Source organism: Meleagris gallopavo, chromosome 1 (assembly GCF_000146605.3).
Source record: "Meleagris gallopavo isolate NT-WF06-2002-E0010 breed Aviagen turkey brand Nicholas breeding stock chromosome 1, Turkey_5.1, whole genome shotgun sequence".
In the NCBI taxonomy this organism is placed as follows: domain Eukaryota; kingdom Metazoa; phylum Chordata; class Aves; order Galliformes; family Phasianidae; genus Meleagris; species Meleagris gallopavo.
Genome location: NC_015011.2, coordinates 26056077 through 26068832, shown reverse-complemented (window position 1 = coordinate 26068832; position 12756 = coordinate 26056077). Strand labels below are relative to the sequence as shown.

Sequence of the window (12756 nt, the reverse complement as noted above, 5' to 3'; positions counted from 1 at the left end):
AAAAGAAGGCATCAGACCAATACAACATTATAATGAAAAATTTTCCAAGTAAGTCCCAACAAGAAAAAAGAAAAGTCTGGAAAACAAGTATAACTTACTCTTCTGTTATTGCTTCATGATTTGTCAAGCCAAAGTTTGGTAAGGGGTCTTCAATCTTGGGAGGCTGGGAAACATTTAAGGCTGGAGTGGTCTTAGAAGCAAGAAGTGCTCTCTTTTCATCTTTCTCAAGTGCTTTTCTTTTCCCTCCATTCTGAAAATATTCCCGGCATACACTGAAAAGACAAAGATTCCCCAGAGAAATGGAATGACATTTTTGCATACTTGCACTGATAGTTATTAATTACAAATACAGGGGCTTTTGAAATATGCATGTTGTGCAGGGTATTTAGGAAATGCGGGGAGAAAAGAAATAACTCAAGCTTATGGGTTAAGTTAATTATACTTGTTTCTAATTTTGAGTCTGCTTCTTTTCCTTTTTAAGAACGTATCTTCAGTAGCTGTATTATTACAGAAGACTTATTTTAGCTTTCATTTTTTATTTTACTTAAGTATTTCACTAATAGGAATCAGAATAAAATAGTCACATTTATCAGAAAGGTTAAGCAGTTTAAAAGAATGAGTGTAAAAAAAAAAAAAAAAGTTGAATTGCACTTGCATAGTTCAACCAGTAGTCAGCATTACATATGAGACGCAAGCATTATGTTCCAGAGAATAACTGAATGTTTTGGACAGAACTAGAATTGGAAAAAATTTGCTGCTGTGAAATTAAAAGCCTGACTCACCCTGTAAAAAAAGTATTTTAATTAGTTGCGCCAGCCAAGCATCTGCATGAGAAGTTCAACAAAAACAGTATTTGTTCAAATTATGTTTTCACAAAACATTTTTATGATACTTTCTTGAAACACATTCAATTTTTGTTTTAAAAAAAAAAAAAAAGCTGCAGAGGTTTGAAGGTAACATTCCAGGACACAAATTCAAACTTAGTTTAATAGCATCCTATATTGTTTTCTTTCACATTCCAGATTTGGAAGGGATATGTTGATATAAATACTGCCTTAAAATCACAAATAGAGATGAGGTCTTGAAATACACAGGCCTGATCTAAGTATAGAGGATATAATAGGCACCAAATACACCTAGCCTCTCCATCACACATGATGTGAAGGAAAAACAGAAGAAAGTGTCATTATTGTTAAATTTCATAAGGAGAAACATATATCAAACAGGTACAGACAGAAACCACTTTACTCCAAGCAGTCAGGAAACGACCACTTTGAATCTGTATAATTACAAAGGCACATTATTCGTACGTCATTTTTGCTGTGAGGTAAATTAAGATCTGTTGGACAAACTCCTGTACTGACATACCTGTGTGGCCTCAATATCAAAACCGACCTGTGTGTAACAAAATCAAAGCACAAGCAACTTTTACTTGCCTGAGAAGGCCTTTTGTATTTTCACACTAAGTAAAGTTTAAGATGCAGACAGTAACCTTAGGGTAGAAAACACAGCCCTATGAGAAATAAACAGTAAAAAATACATTCATAATCAACAAGTTTATAGTTACAATTCTTCAGTAACCAAAGCTATTTTCAGACGAAAGAGAAGCTAGGTGGAAAAAGAAATAAGATCCATGTCTCAGCAGTATTAAGCAAGATCACACAGAAGCAGTAACAGCAGCCCAGGCTACAATATTCCCAAATACACAAACAGTGAAACCATACCAAGTCTGTTAGAAATTCCACATACAAAAAGACAATGACTCTAAAATTAACGAAGTTAAAGTCTGTAATTTAACTAAACAAAAAAAGTTGAAAACAACAAAAAAATAGAAATAAAATAAGACCCCAGAAAAACACTTGCATTACTGTTATGCTAATAAAGTCATATTTTATGCTATATAAAATTATTTGTTCATAAGCATACAATGAGTTTAGAGATGTCTTTCATAATTTAGTTGAGCCTCACTTAGTGAAAGAAAACACAAACCCATCTTCCTCACACTGTTACAGCTACCACACTACTTCCTTAGCATCTTGCTCAGTGTCTTTAGTTTTACTTAGAGGTCTTCTTTCTTGCTATCCCTTTTGAAACATCCTGGTTAAATAATATCATACAGCTATTGACAGGTAAGTCAGAACAAATCAAGAAGCCCAGTACTTTGGGAGGAAATGTATTCTTTTTGCTCCTCAACTACTGATTCTTTTTCCACTTGCTAGAAGCTGTTACATTGCCCAGCTTAACACACACAGGTAAGCACTTGTGTATGAGAACCAGCTACTTTTAAAATGCAGCCTAACTCCTTCTGTCACTGCAAAGAAGCCATTTCTGCCTCACTGTTGATACTGCTGTAGTTCAGTATTTTTCCCCAATTATTTTACTCCTCCCTCTCATGTCAATTAAGTCAATTAAGACACTATTAAAGACAACTGTGATGAGAAGCATCTTCTCCTGGATTTTCACTGGCAGACGAGAGGCCAGAATCACAAGAAGATTTACTGAAGACTGGGTAAAACTCCTCAAGTTCAGAATGCGTACTTATGTAATAAAGAAACAAAAAAATACCAAATCCAACCATCCAAACAAGCAACCAAACAACCCAAACAGGTAAGAAACCACTGAAGGATTTCATCTCAAGATTACGCACTATCCATTTAAATCAGACCTCACAAGTGTGATGGGGTAGCAGTGATCAGATGGGCATTTACTGCTCAGTACCCAGTAAGAGGCAACACACTCAACAGTTTACCCCCATGGTAAATTGCTGATGTAGCCATGTGCTTATGTTTATTAAAATCCCATCAGCGATCACGCTGATTTGAGTTTTGAGTATGCAGCTATACAAGACCATTTTTAACAATGGTCTCAAGTAATGAACAGAGCATCCCCTTATTATCTACAAAGAGAAATAAAATTAATTAGTTTATTTTATAATTTTGAGAGCTGCCACAATGCAATTTGTGGCAAACGTCTCTGACATTTAAGCTTCCACTCTGGTGATATATTAGCTCTGCAATTAACAGACTTGTTCATGAAGAATTGTGCAATTCAAATGCTACCTGAGCTTACACTTGCTACCAGTTTACAGACAACAAGAATAAACATTTAAGTTATAAACTGTTCAAGTTTGCTGGCAGAGACAGGTGAAGTTTGCAGCTCATGTCTTACGAAAAGAATTCTAGGTATTTCCTCAGTTGAACTTTTCTTTCCATATCTTGAATGACAGTTTTTTGGAGATGAATAGTCTCCTGCCACCCAAAATCTCCTGCCATTTAGTTTGGACACTTAAAAAACCCCTCAGTAAAAGCCAGTATGAACACATACTCAGAAGATAAATGGTTTGATAGTAGACTTAAGTTAAGAAAGAGAAGCTTCCCTGTAGAATACACTAACCAAAACCATGAGTGTTTCAATACCACATACAAAATAATAGGGGGGGAGGTGTTTCAAATTCTCAATTGCCAAAGAAACATCACATTAAATATTAACAACTTCAAAGAATCAGCAGTTAGTTCTTCTTGTCAAGTAATAACCAGCAAGTAAATTAATGCTGGTCACCTTTCATCTTGACAAAAAAGCAATCTCCGATAGCTTTTATGAATGATCAAGAGTTTCAAGTAGACAGTTCTGCAGGTCAAGAACTGACACAGTCCTTCTCTTTAAAAAGCAGAAGGAGGGAGAAAGAGCAAGCCTGATTTACATTCCTCACTGAATTTATTAACCAGAATCTAATATTGAAGATGAAATTGAGTGAGGGTATAGTGAAACACCACATTTCCCTTCAGAGCTGAAGGAAATTCTAGTTTCCTAAAGTCAACTAAAGCAACTGCTGACCTGAAAAAAAAAAAAGAAAAAAAAGAAGCATAAACTCCTCTACAGGTTTAATCTCCCCACTCTATTCTGAAGTAAATCAAGGAAATTAAAGTTTTCAACTTCCCCTGGAGGCATTAATCATGAGGGAGGACTAGAAAACATTCTGTTATTATCAAGAGTGTCCAGATTTAGGCTAAGGAAATTATACATTCAGCAAATATTACAGTACAAAGTATTATAAGCTTTTAAAGTTCACTGCAAGAAGCTTGCATACGATTAATTCACATTTATTTTTCATGCTTTGTTTTAATTCTAGAGATTTGAGACTTATCCTTTTGGGAAACACAACTAGGTCTGGGATCAGATGTTTCTCTTGCATTGTACCTATTCTCCCATCACAAACCAGTTTAGAGTCAAAACCCTTCATTACCAGATGATTCCAAGAACTTGAAAACAGTCAGCAGTCGTCATCTAATCAAAGCTCTAATTAGTTCTAACATTCAATGAACAGACACAGTTTTGTCAGAACAAAGTATTATTTAGAAGGAAAAATAAAGGTTGCCATACAAACAAGCACAATGAACATTAGATCCTTTTTCTACTACATAGTTTCCCTCCTTCTCCTTAATCCACCTCCTTTCTAATTCCATTGAAGGTGAGTTTCTCAACTAACTGCATTCATCAAGAAAGCACCAAAATAGCACTGTAGGGACTTTAAGCATTCATTTATTCTGTCCTCCAATCCCAAACAGACCATGAACAATTATCCTCAAAGATCCTGTAAAAGGATCTCCTAGATTTTACTCCATTCGACCAGACAGCTCCAGATTCTAGGAAAAAACATGGCTTTTATGGAAAATAAATGTAAGACCCCTGAACTTTTCTTTACCTTTTTTAGAGTTGTTTTTTGTTATTGTTTTTCAAATGCAGGGAACAAAATGATATTTTAATTAAGAGAAAAGCTAAACAGAGTATTTCAGATATTTTGTGAATAACCTCATTAACATACTCCACGATATTTGTCGTCTTTGAAAAAAGTATCCTGTGATTGTTTCATATTCAGCTTGTGGTTTGCTGCAGAACCATAGAATGACCTGGGTTGGAAGGGACCTCAAAGATCATCAGGTTCCAATGCCCCCACCACACGCAGGGCTACCAACTTCCCCATTTAATACTAGACCAGGTGCCCAGGGCCCCATCCAACCTGGCCTTGAACACCTCCAGGGATGGGGCATCCACAACCTCTGGGCAGCCTGTTTCAGCACCTCACCACTCTCTTTGTGAAGAACTTCCCCCTGATATCCAACCTAAATCTTCCCTCCCTCAACTTTAAAACCATTTCCCCTTGTCCTGCCATTATCTACCCCTGTAAAGAGTTGACTACCCTCCTGTTTGTAGGCACCCTTTTCTAAAGGATTGATAAATAACCAATTACTTCCTAGCCTGTGTCTGTATAGCTGATAGTATTTGGCACAGTTAATATCATTGTTAATTTCAGTCCAGCCTATGTAAATTCTTCCTTGCTTGGTCTCATTTGCAAATTTAATAAACATACTGTATTCTAGTAGATTGCTAATGAAAATATTGATTAGTAACAGATTCAGGGACAGGCTTACAGAGCTTTTTCTCAGTAAAACAAATATTTAAGATAAGCTTCTAATATCCATTCTCTGCATTTTTTTCCAAACAGTTCTACACTCCCCTAACAGTAAACTGACCAAGACCATATTTCTTCAATGTACTGAAAACTCTCAAAAAACTTTTTTAAAAAAATGCAAGTTTAAATAATGTTTTGTCACAATGGCTATTTCAAGCTGATTCTGTTTTTTCATTATTTAAAAAAAAAAAAGAACCGCCAAGTCAACACAAGTTCTAACACTGATGCAAAAGCAACAGAAAGAAGCAAATCAGCTGGTTTAGCTTATTTTGTTCTAACTAGAACAGGCTGGCATTCACTGTCCATACAAAGGTTCACCAGGCTACCTATGGCAGCAAAAATTAGAAGTTAGGATAACTAGGGTAAACAGTCTTATCCATCCCACTTTGGTTTAAGCTCTGTGTTGAAATAGAAATTACATGAAACAAGTGTACATTTCCAAACATCACTTGCTACACTGCATTCAATTTTCTGAAAATACAGACAAAAGAAAGGGAAAGACAGCTGAGTGTGGTCCATGCTTTCTACAACACCACATGAGGTTTAACTAAACTGCATCTGGAAGGGGACAAGGCTTTAAGTTCTCTCTTCCCATGCTAAAAATTGTATCCTATTGCCCTGAAACAGTCAAACCACTCCAGTACAATGTGGCATATGGTCAACAGCACAGTCTGCCACTTACAGCGTTAGCTTTTGTTTTCTAGAATCTGCACGTGTGTCATCTAAATAAAAAATTAATGAAGTAAAAGAGAAGGTTTTTTTCATCTGTTTTAAGAATTAGCATCACAAGATGTGTTCTCCCCGTATGTTCAACTAAAGAGCAAGATACACCTTTTCACAAGGAGAACCCTGCAGGAAACATCATCTTGACCATGAAAATAAGTATGTATTCTATATTCTCTGATTTACTTTACTGGGTGCTTGGTTATACAAGAATACAAGAAAAACAATGAAAGATCAAAAAGATCTTTCTTCCTAGCTAGTATCACATGTATTAAAAGATCTTCCTTAAAAGGAAAACAAAAGCCTGAGCTATCCTTTCTTCAACACAGATACACAAGTGGTTCCCAAGTATTTTCAGCATTCCACTCTCAAATGAAACTTCATTCAACGGATCAGCTACCTTCCTGCTGCCATGGTGACACTCAGTTAAAGCACTCAACAAAAGCTTTCAATGAAGTTTCACATAAGTGAAGTTCTCTTGCATGCAATTAAGCAACTAGACACAAGGAGGAGTAAGGACAATGGGGCCCGCCATCTGCGTGGCACACCTCCTGGCTGTTGACAAGGAACAAAAAAATGCAGAAGACAAAGTTGATCTGCCATGTTCTAGTATTTACCATTCAGGCCTCAGTTTCCACAAAAGAAAGAAAAAACTTTTTTTTTTAAACTTGATGGGAATCTCCTGGCCCCTGAATGTTGCATGCAGAAAAGATCTGTGCTTGAATTGAAGCTTTACACCAAGCACATCTTAGTGTCTCCTATCAGGTGGATTCTATTCCTAGCATGAGGTCGTGCTCCCAGGCCCAAACTGGATATTTATTTGTTTACTCTGTAAATCTTATAGGAACCATAAAACCAACTCCCCCCAAAAAACACGCAACAAACAAACAAGAGAGACAATAAGCCTCAGTACACAGGACATCAACTGTTCCTCTGGTGTCAACGTGCAACATTATCCTGTCCTGCAGGGAATGAAACAAGCTAAGGGCATACTATAAGGGAATACTAGTTAGCTAAAATTGCTTTAAAAAAAAAAGACAGTTGTTTTTTCCCAATACAATACCACATATCAATTAACAATCAAGTTGAAAAAAATATCAAGCAGTGTTCCCTGGGAATCAGTCCAGGGTCCAGTACCATTAGTATTTGCACAAATAACCAGAACATGAGAGTAGTCACTATTTCTCTTAACTGCTCTGCAAACAATGCCACACTGGACAGAGAAAGAAGATGTAGGAAAATCCAGTATTAGAATTCGATATAATTTCAGGGAGTATTAATTTAGTAAAAGTAGTCCAAAGGTCAAAGTTTCCATAGAAGTAACAAATAGTACAAATACCTAGCAACTGAGAAAACCTGTTAAAAAAAAAAAAACAACAACCTGGCAGTTGTGGATCACAAGTGAGCATAAATCAAAGGCATATCAATACAAAACAAACAAATGAAAACAATAAACAGAAAGCCCACCCACCAAGATCAGCTGCGTAACAAGAGTTTATTACAATCTCAATAGTTATCTCTTCAGTTTATTCACCTCCGACAAGGCTAGTGTAATACTTCATCCAGTTTTAAGTGTAGTTTTTTCAAACTGATTCACCTCCTCTGCAACTGGGACAAAGTTACAGAAAACATGCCCAAGAAATGTAAGAAATACTTAACCATGTTTACTTAAGCTAAAGAATCAACTGGGAGCTGTCTTGGTCAGAGCAACCACAAAACGGCAGAGTTCTCAATCCTTGGTGAAGTCAGGAAAAGGGTCAGCAAAACTGCTACCTTGGACTTCTGCGGGGCAGATGCTGAACTGTTCAGGACACCGGTAGGGAGGGTCCCTAGGGAGTCAGAAGGCCATCAGTATCCTGGCTTTTATCAGAAACAGTGCAGCCAGCAGGAGCAGGGAGGTGATCGCCCCTCTGTACTCAGCCCTAGTAAGGCCACACCTTGAATGCTGCGCTCAATTTTGCGCCCTTCACTACAAGAAAGACATCAAGGCTTTGCAGCGTGTCCAGAGAAAGGCAACAAAGCTTGTGAAGAGACTGGAGCACAACTCTTATGGGGAGTAGCTGAGGGAACCGGGACTGTTAAGTCTGAAGAAGAGACTCAGGGGAGACCTTACTGCTCTCTACAGTTGCCTGAAAGGAGGTTGTGGTGAGGTAGGGGTTGCCTCTCCTCCCGCATAACGAGCGAAGGAACTAGAGTGAATGGCCTCAAGTTGTGCAAGGGGAGGTTGAGGTTGAATACTGAAAAGGCTTTTTTCTCAGAAAGAGTGGTTAAGTGCTGGAACAGGTTGCCCAGGGAGATACTGGAGTCACCATCCCCGAGGTGGTTAAGGAAAGAGCAGATGTAATATTTAGGGCCATGGATTAGTGGGCATATTTGGCGGTAGGGAGACATTGGGACTAGATGATCTTGAAGGTCTTCTCAATTTTAATTATTCTATTGTTCTATGAACTATTGATACAAAAGGAATGGGTTTCAAATATTTAATAAGAGCCTGCTATAGAGAGAAAGAAAATAAGGTTGTTATTGACTTGCTCCACTTCCATCAAGCACAGAATACCTTGAGTTGTCACCAGGTTGATGTACTCTGTATTAACTGTTTCACAGTCCATGTCCCTTCCCTTCACCCCCTCCCCCCCCGATTGCTTGTTTTATGGGATCCAAAGATCTCTGCAATAAAATAAGATGTAGTAATGTCATCCTTGCTTTTCTTCTCTTTCTTTTGCTCATTACTTTGTATCAGTCACATATAGGATGACTATTCCAAGACTAGAAGAGAATGGTAATCTGTTAATATTTAATCTATTCAGATTTAATCTACACTGATTTTTAAAGATTCCAGGGAAGCCGGAAACCTCCACTGCTGCAGCATTTTAAAGACAGACTAACAGATACCTACAAAGACTTTATTACATGTAGTTGAAACACTTCCTCAAAGTCGGATTGATTAAAATAACTCTTATATCATGGTGGAAATATTGAAGTTTTTCTAAACATCTAGATACGCAAAGACCTCACTCTTAGACTTACATCATCATCTTCCTCTGTCTAAAGACATTCCTGGAGGCAGGATTGTGCATAAAGTCTTTTTCAGATAAGATTTCAACAGTATTTTTTTTTTGTTTTATTCTGCTGTACAGGTTTCACAGTATGCCTCAGATGCCAACCACATGTAGGAATCCTAAGTGACTAACACTTATCCTATTTTAGACCTCCGTTTCCTCAAGGATTGAAATAGTTTAGTTGAACTCAATCCAGGATTTTACTATTAGGGCATGCAAGAAGTTTAAAATCCATGTAGTTACATGCACAAGTCAAACCCACACTCTGTTCAGCTACACTCATTTCATTAGTTCAGTTTAGATTCAGATGAACGCATATAGCATTACTTCTTAAATTTACTTGCAGCTTTAGCACATGAAGAAAAAGAAGTTGTTTGCTGAAGCTGCTTTTAAAAAAAAAGATCTAATTTTAGAAGAAACTACTTCATTATGGATTTACAGTTTATAAGTTGGAACAGAAAGAAGGTATTTGTTTTAGGAACCAATACATCATTAACATTTTATAGAACAAATGTTAAAAATCAGCAAATAAAAAATCTGTATTGTAAAGAATTACAAATAGAAACACACAACCACATATTTCAAAGACATGAGGACTTACCTGCAACACCATTCAATTCGGCCTTCCCCTTCACAAGTTTTTGCCCAGTGATTATCTGCAAGGTTCTTCATTGCCACAGCATATTCACAGAGAGTTTCCTCATCCTCACAGTGTTCACGCCAGATTTTATCAAAGTCTCCCACTGAGCAAAACAACAATAAAAAAAAAATACTGCACATTAGACAACGTCTCTCATTATCTTCATGGCAAAGTCCCCATCTTCCAATTAAAGAAGTTACATAATGCTGTAAAAGATTACTTTACCTGCATTTAACAAAATGAGGCCCCCTTTCTCTAGTCAAACACAAAACTTCACCAAGGCTTTGGAGAAGGGACTATCAGGGACTTAAGAAGCTAGCAACATTCTCAGAACACTGACTTTGTTCACCTCATTCCGTGAAATTAAAATTACTGGGAAATTCTGCTTCCAGGTTTCTGTGGACAGTGACAAATATTTTTAGAATTGAAATACTGGAAGGTCTCCTAGTTGCATTCATGTTTGCAGTAAGTACTCTGCACAATATTACACAGAAAAATGCTCAAATGAAAGTTTAATCAAGACTACAGATTTCTTTGGATACACTGGAAAAAGAATTCAAGACTTCACTGATATCTGCCTACGTAGTCAGTATCAATAAATTAACTTTTAAGCAACAGTACTGAAGAATCAAACCAATTACAGTGGACAAAAAAAAAAAATCAGACAAATTTGCCAATTTCCACTAACAGTTTTATTTTCATGTTCCTCATCTCACTAAAAAAAAGTCTTGTAGGTTAAATTCTAACACACTTAAGTAATTAAACATGATGATTTTCCCACTTCTGCAGGGAAGTACCCACTTCTTCTAGCTTGCTTTACATAATGTACTGCCAAACAAAAACAAGGTAAATGCTAGTGGAGCAAGTTACAACTCCTGTTATAGTTTCTACTGCATGAAAAACTTTGGTATACTTTACTAAAAGACTCTTCTGCCATAAGAAAAAAAGATAGTGCTCACAGGTATGATCTTCACTAATTCCTTTTTTATTTCTTAATCACAAATGCGTGCACACATCTAGTATGTGTATATATATATATATATATATATATATGTATATATATATATTATATATAGATTAAGATATATATATATATATATATATCTGCAGAATAAAAATTATGTATTGATTTTGCATGCTCACGCTGATACAGCTAGCAGCAAGTTATTAAAAGCTAAGGTACACTCTGAGATTTGACTCTGACAACAAATACTTAACAGCATGGTTTCAGAACCAGTCTTGTGGCCCCTTAATATGACAACGAAATACTTACAAAGTGCATCAATCATAGCTGACTACAACATCTGCTAAAGCCTAAAAGTAGCTTATGGTATAGCTTGTCATTCTCATATCAGCAAGGTATTTCTAACTCAATCATGAGAATCCCTTTGATGTGCTTCATTTTAATTAGCAGTAACAGATTTCTTTCCATGGCAACTTTTTCTTTCTGCATGCGTGCAAAACAGTAATAATGGCTGCTTAGCCCATCTGTCCTCCAATTACAGCAAGACTGGGTACAAGAGACAGAAGGCTTAGAAGACTTTAGCCAGCGATCTAAGTTACCGCCTCTGTGAGTTTGGTTTAGGGATGTCACAACTATTTCCTCTTCAAAAATAATCATCTGCAATCATCAAAATGAGTCATGTTTCAATGAGGTGTTTACAGTGCCTTGCATGAGACAGCAATCAGGATGGAAAGCCAGGGAGTGGATGTGATACTATTTTAGTTTTAATACAACAGGGAAGCTAAGCAAGAAATCACGTATTCTGCTTGCTGTGAGACAAACACATGAGAAAGCTGTTAGACTGGACAAATAAGTGCAGTATTTTATTTGAGCAATATCCTTCAGTACTTCCCAAGTGATCCAAGTTCAGGGAGACAAGCTTTACACCAGAAGACATGAGCATGGTCCCCAGCTGCCCACCAGCACAGGGCATGCCTGAGGAATGCACATTGGAGGCGCAGCCCTGCCGGTGTTTCTGATGGAACTTAGGGCTCACTTTGCCAGAGCTGTCCAGAAAACCTTATGTGGAAGTAATCACAAAGGACACATCAAATTCCACTGAAAGAGAGCAAGAAATGGTATAGACGGAGTCCTATCAGCAAAAAGGGCAAAACAAGCACAAGCTTTGCTTCCATCTCCTCACAACAGAAATGCTGAACCTATGCAGACAGCATCAAGACAGAAAGCACTAGCTAAGCTTAAAGTGTACTCTCAATAGCTATTTAACTGTGATGCAATTTAGATATAGTTTCATAGTTCTTCTGCCACACATTCTGAATCTTACTGCATGAGCCTGACAGCTGCAAAACACTTGACAGACATGCACTTGCTGGAATTTTGATGAAGAACATGCAGAATAGATAGAAAGAAGTAAACAAGTAAATATTCAGAGAGAAAAATGTCACCAATTAAAAAAATTTCAGTTTAGCACCTTTCAGTCATTTCACTTCATTTGGTCTATTTCTAGACAATAGTTCCATTTCCCAGTATCGCTTTTTCTTAAAAATTCAAAAATAAAATGGATGGGGAAGAAATGTGCAAAGATGAAATACTTTTAGCCAACCCATCCTTTCTTACAGAGCAGAAGCAGTGCTTCCTGATACCAATTCCTTTTATCTCCTGAGCAAAGTTGAAAATGTTCACATTTCTGTGGGCCGAATGAAGGGCTAAATAGTCCACAGATACAGAATCTGAAATGCAATACACAGCAACAGATCTGGAGCTATTTGCACCCCAGGACAGAAACTCTGAGTTACAACAAAATTGCCTATGGCAGTAACAGCTTTTTGGCACTGAGCTGAAAAGAAAAAAGGAACAATGCAGACTGTTAGAGAGACATGGAGCAAAAATTTAAAAAAAA

At 37.0% G+C, this 12756-nt stretch overlaps 1 protein-coding gene across 1 annotated transcript in view; it reads right to left on the bottom strand.

Annotated features, from left to right (window-relative positions):
* BMT2 (base methyltransferase of 25S rRNA 2 homolog) overlaps positions 1-12756 on the bottom strand; it is a 33965-nt gene that overhangs the window by 11482 nt on the left and 9727 nt on the right. Inside the window, exons 2-3 of the mRNA XM_010706831.3 lie at positions 9854-9995; positions 99-272 (exon numbers count right to left, since the gene is read on the bottom strand). Coding sequence (XP_010705133.1) covers positions 99-272; positions 9854-9995 — 316 coding nt within the window. The remainder of the gene's footprint in view (positions 1-98; positions 273-9853; positions 9996-12756) is intronic.